Here is a 2972-nt window from a genome sequence, read left to right as displayed (position 1 = left end):
GGCAGCGGCGGCGGCGGGGGCAGCGGCGTCGTCAGCGCCGTGGTCCAGCCCTACGATGTGGAAATCCGCCGCGGCGAAAACGAGGGGTTCGGCTTTGTCATCGTCTCGTCGGTGAGCAGGCCGGAGGCGGGGACGACCTTTGGTAAGTCTGGGGGGCTATTTTTGCGACGCGCCTCCAATGAGATGCGGATTTGAGCGCTGCAGCGCGAGGAGGCGAGTGGAGATCTGTTTAATTAAAAAGTTGTGACCGTGCCCTGATTAATGCAATTAATAGCTTAATCGGAGGCCAAGGTTTGTAGGTGTTTGCCTTCTGGGTTTTGTTCAGCACTGAGGCGAGAAAAGCAAAATGAGAAATCCCAACCTGAAGAGCAAAAATGCCACCGATGGCAATTCCTGAAGCGCCGTCTTTCCCTGCTATCTGGATGCCTTTCTGGGGTTTGCTCTCAGAAGAGCAGCCAAGGATCCCCCCCAGCGATGCTGTTTGCCAATGCAGAAATGGAGCAGGTGGAATGAAATATGTCTCCTGATGGTGGAATTGAGCCAGTTGATTTAAAAGCAGTAATGCTTAAACTGATTAACTTCTCTTTGGCAATCAGGGTTATTCTGATCCTCATTATGCAGTGAGCGTGCTGATAGCGGCAAAGTTTTAATTAATAGCACTTGTTGGTGAGACATAAAATGGAGAATAGTATTAAAAAAACAGGATGTTTTATTGACCCATTAAACCCAGGTTGTTTTATTGACCCATTCCACCTCTTTCCAAGTTCATTTCTTCAGAGCAAGGGGAAATGAAGTTCATGTTATGTCCCACGTAATACCCTGCCCTAATAGAAATGGTCATGGTTTCTTTCTGAAGGCAGTCCTTTATGCTAGACAGACACCCGTTTCAGGGGTTGCTTCAAAAGAAGTGTACCTAAGCTGTTTCTGCAAGTGTGCACAGGCAGCATCCACCTATACTTTGTAAGGGAAAAAAAGTATTCCTCCCCTGTTAGTTGGTGGCATGGGATAGGGATGAGAGGTGAGGAAAGGAAAGACAGAAACTAAGTGCCCTGGCCATCTTCACTCTGCCTCTCAGAGCAGGGTTGTGGTTTGCAGACAAAGTGCATTGCAGTCTCCCTGCACAGCTCAAATGTTCCCGGGGTACACAGGTACACATGGCAAGAAGTGGCCTTTCAAGGGGGAAATACCTGGTGTAGACCCGATGCATCGAATTTGGTCCATTCTCAGGTGCTAGGCTGCCTCACACTGTCCTTGCTTGGTGGAAACTGCTCTTCCAGAATAGGTGGTTTGGTGCCAGAACTTAATGATGTAATGTGATACAGATTAAGCTGAACTCAGTCTAAACTAGAGAAAGAGCTTGTACCTTCTGGAAGTATTTGCTAACATGTGTATGTTTTACTGTATGAAGACTATGCTCTAACTCTTTTTCTGCAGAGAAACCTTGACCTGAGGTTGTAAGGAGTTGTGTTTGCTTTAGCCCAAGATACTCACTAACCGGACGTTTTCTGTGCAGGGGCTCCTCATGGAGATCTGTTGATCTGTGACTGTATTCAGCTTTTTCCTAACACTCTGCATGAGATGTGTTCCCTCTGCTGTGTGGTGCTTGCTTTGGACCTGCTTTGTAGGTTTTTTTTCTTCTGTGGGTAGTATTTAGAGATGGGCCAAACTGGTTCTAAAGCTCCCCTTGGTCACTTTGGTGTGGGCTCTGTCATCAGTGGTCAGTGGATTGGATAGAGTAGGAGCTCGTACCCTCCAAACAGCCTTTGATCTGGATGGGGCTTTGCAGTACCAGAAACTGTCTAACATCATAGTAAAAGAAGGACAAATAATCCCCCTACCATAACTAATATTAACACTTTCTGCCAGTTTTCATCACATCTTTCCAGCCTTGTTCTCTCACCTCACATTCCTTTTCTTAGCCTTTTCTTCTTTATGGTCTTTCTCGTGTCGTCATGTGTGCAGCAGTGTATATCTCTAAAACTACTAACCAAAGTTTACAGCACAGATGGGAACGCGTATCTTGAGGGTGTATGCCTTGTGGATGCAAAGTATGGGCTCACCACTCTGAACACCTCATGGTTTTAACCCTGTGCTGTGTGCCTGAGGGCCTCTTGCCCGTGTAAGGAAGTCCCAATGGATTTATTGGAGTGCAGTTGTGTATCCCCTGTGTCCCAGTCCTGTGTTTTGTGGAAGACCTTGTGGTTTTGGGACAAACAATTGCCTGCAATGGGAGGAGAGTTTTGTCTCCAAAACACATTCATCCTGAAGTGCTTTTGCTCTGTGTCAGACATCTCAGTGGTTTTGTGTGTGGTTTTAGAGGTATTGAAATGGTCCTCATTCCTTCCCTGGTCCCGTCCTGGTGCCATCTAAGATCATAAAAGGGGAAGGGTTAACAGGGTTGAGGTGGATGCCTGCACCAAACAAGTTACCGTGTCAGTCTTGGCCCATCTGTAGTGGTCCTGTACCTTCCCTGGTAGCACCTTTACTCGCAGTGGAAGACAACCGATTCATGTCGCTTCCCCACGCAGTGCTGATAGATTGGGTCTTCGTGGTAGCAGGAGAGCCGCGCTCCCTCCTAGGCCTAGAACAACTTCATCTTTCTGATATGAGAAAGAACAAAACATTGGCAGAAGCTTAACCAGCAGTTGACTTGGAGAAAGACTGGCATTGATGTAATCTCAGAGGAGGATGGTTGTGTTATCTACAAACAGTTTCCATTTCTTTGTTCAAAAATAAAATCAGGATTTGGGTTACAGTGGTGCTGCTAAGTGCAGTTGTAGTCTAAAAATCTCACCATTTATTAACAGAACGAAAGGTGGGGGGAGTTTTCACTGATTAACAAAACACCTGTTTGTGAAAGAAGTAAAGTATTGTGCACTCGTAGTAGTTGATTGCCAATGTTTTGAACAGTGGCAGCAAAGCTATCCTAAAATAACTTTTGCTTGATGCATTAATTAATTAACCCTTAACCT

At 46.1% G+C, this 2972-nt stretch overlaps 1 protein-coding gene across 1 annotated transcript in view; it reads left to right on the top strand.

Annotated features, from left to right (window-relative positions):
• The window catches only part of LOC104543908 (membrane-associated guanylate kinase, WW and PDZ domain-containing protein 1-like), a gene marked incomplete at its 5' end in the record, with an annotated part of 36997 nt that overhangs the window by 20360 nt on the left and 13665 nt on the right, over nucleotides 1-2972 (top strand). Inside the window, 1 exon segment of the mRNA XM_010188627.1 lies at nucleotides 1-142. This exon segment is cut by the window's left edge and continues 173 nt beyond it. Coding sequence (XP_010186929.1) covers nucleotides 1-142 — 142 coding nt within the window.

This window comes from Mesitornis unicolor, unplaced genomic scaffold (genome assembly GCF_000695765.1).
Source record: "Mesitornis unicolor isolate BGI_N332 unplaced genomic scaffold, ASM69576v1 scaffold3847, whole genome shotgun sequence".
NCBI lineage: Eukaryota > Metazoa > Chordata > Aves > Mesitornithiformes > Mesitornithidae > Mesitornis > Mesitornis unicolor.
This window is presented reverse-complemented; position numbering and strand designations above follow the sequence as displayed.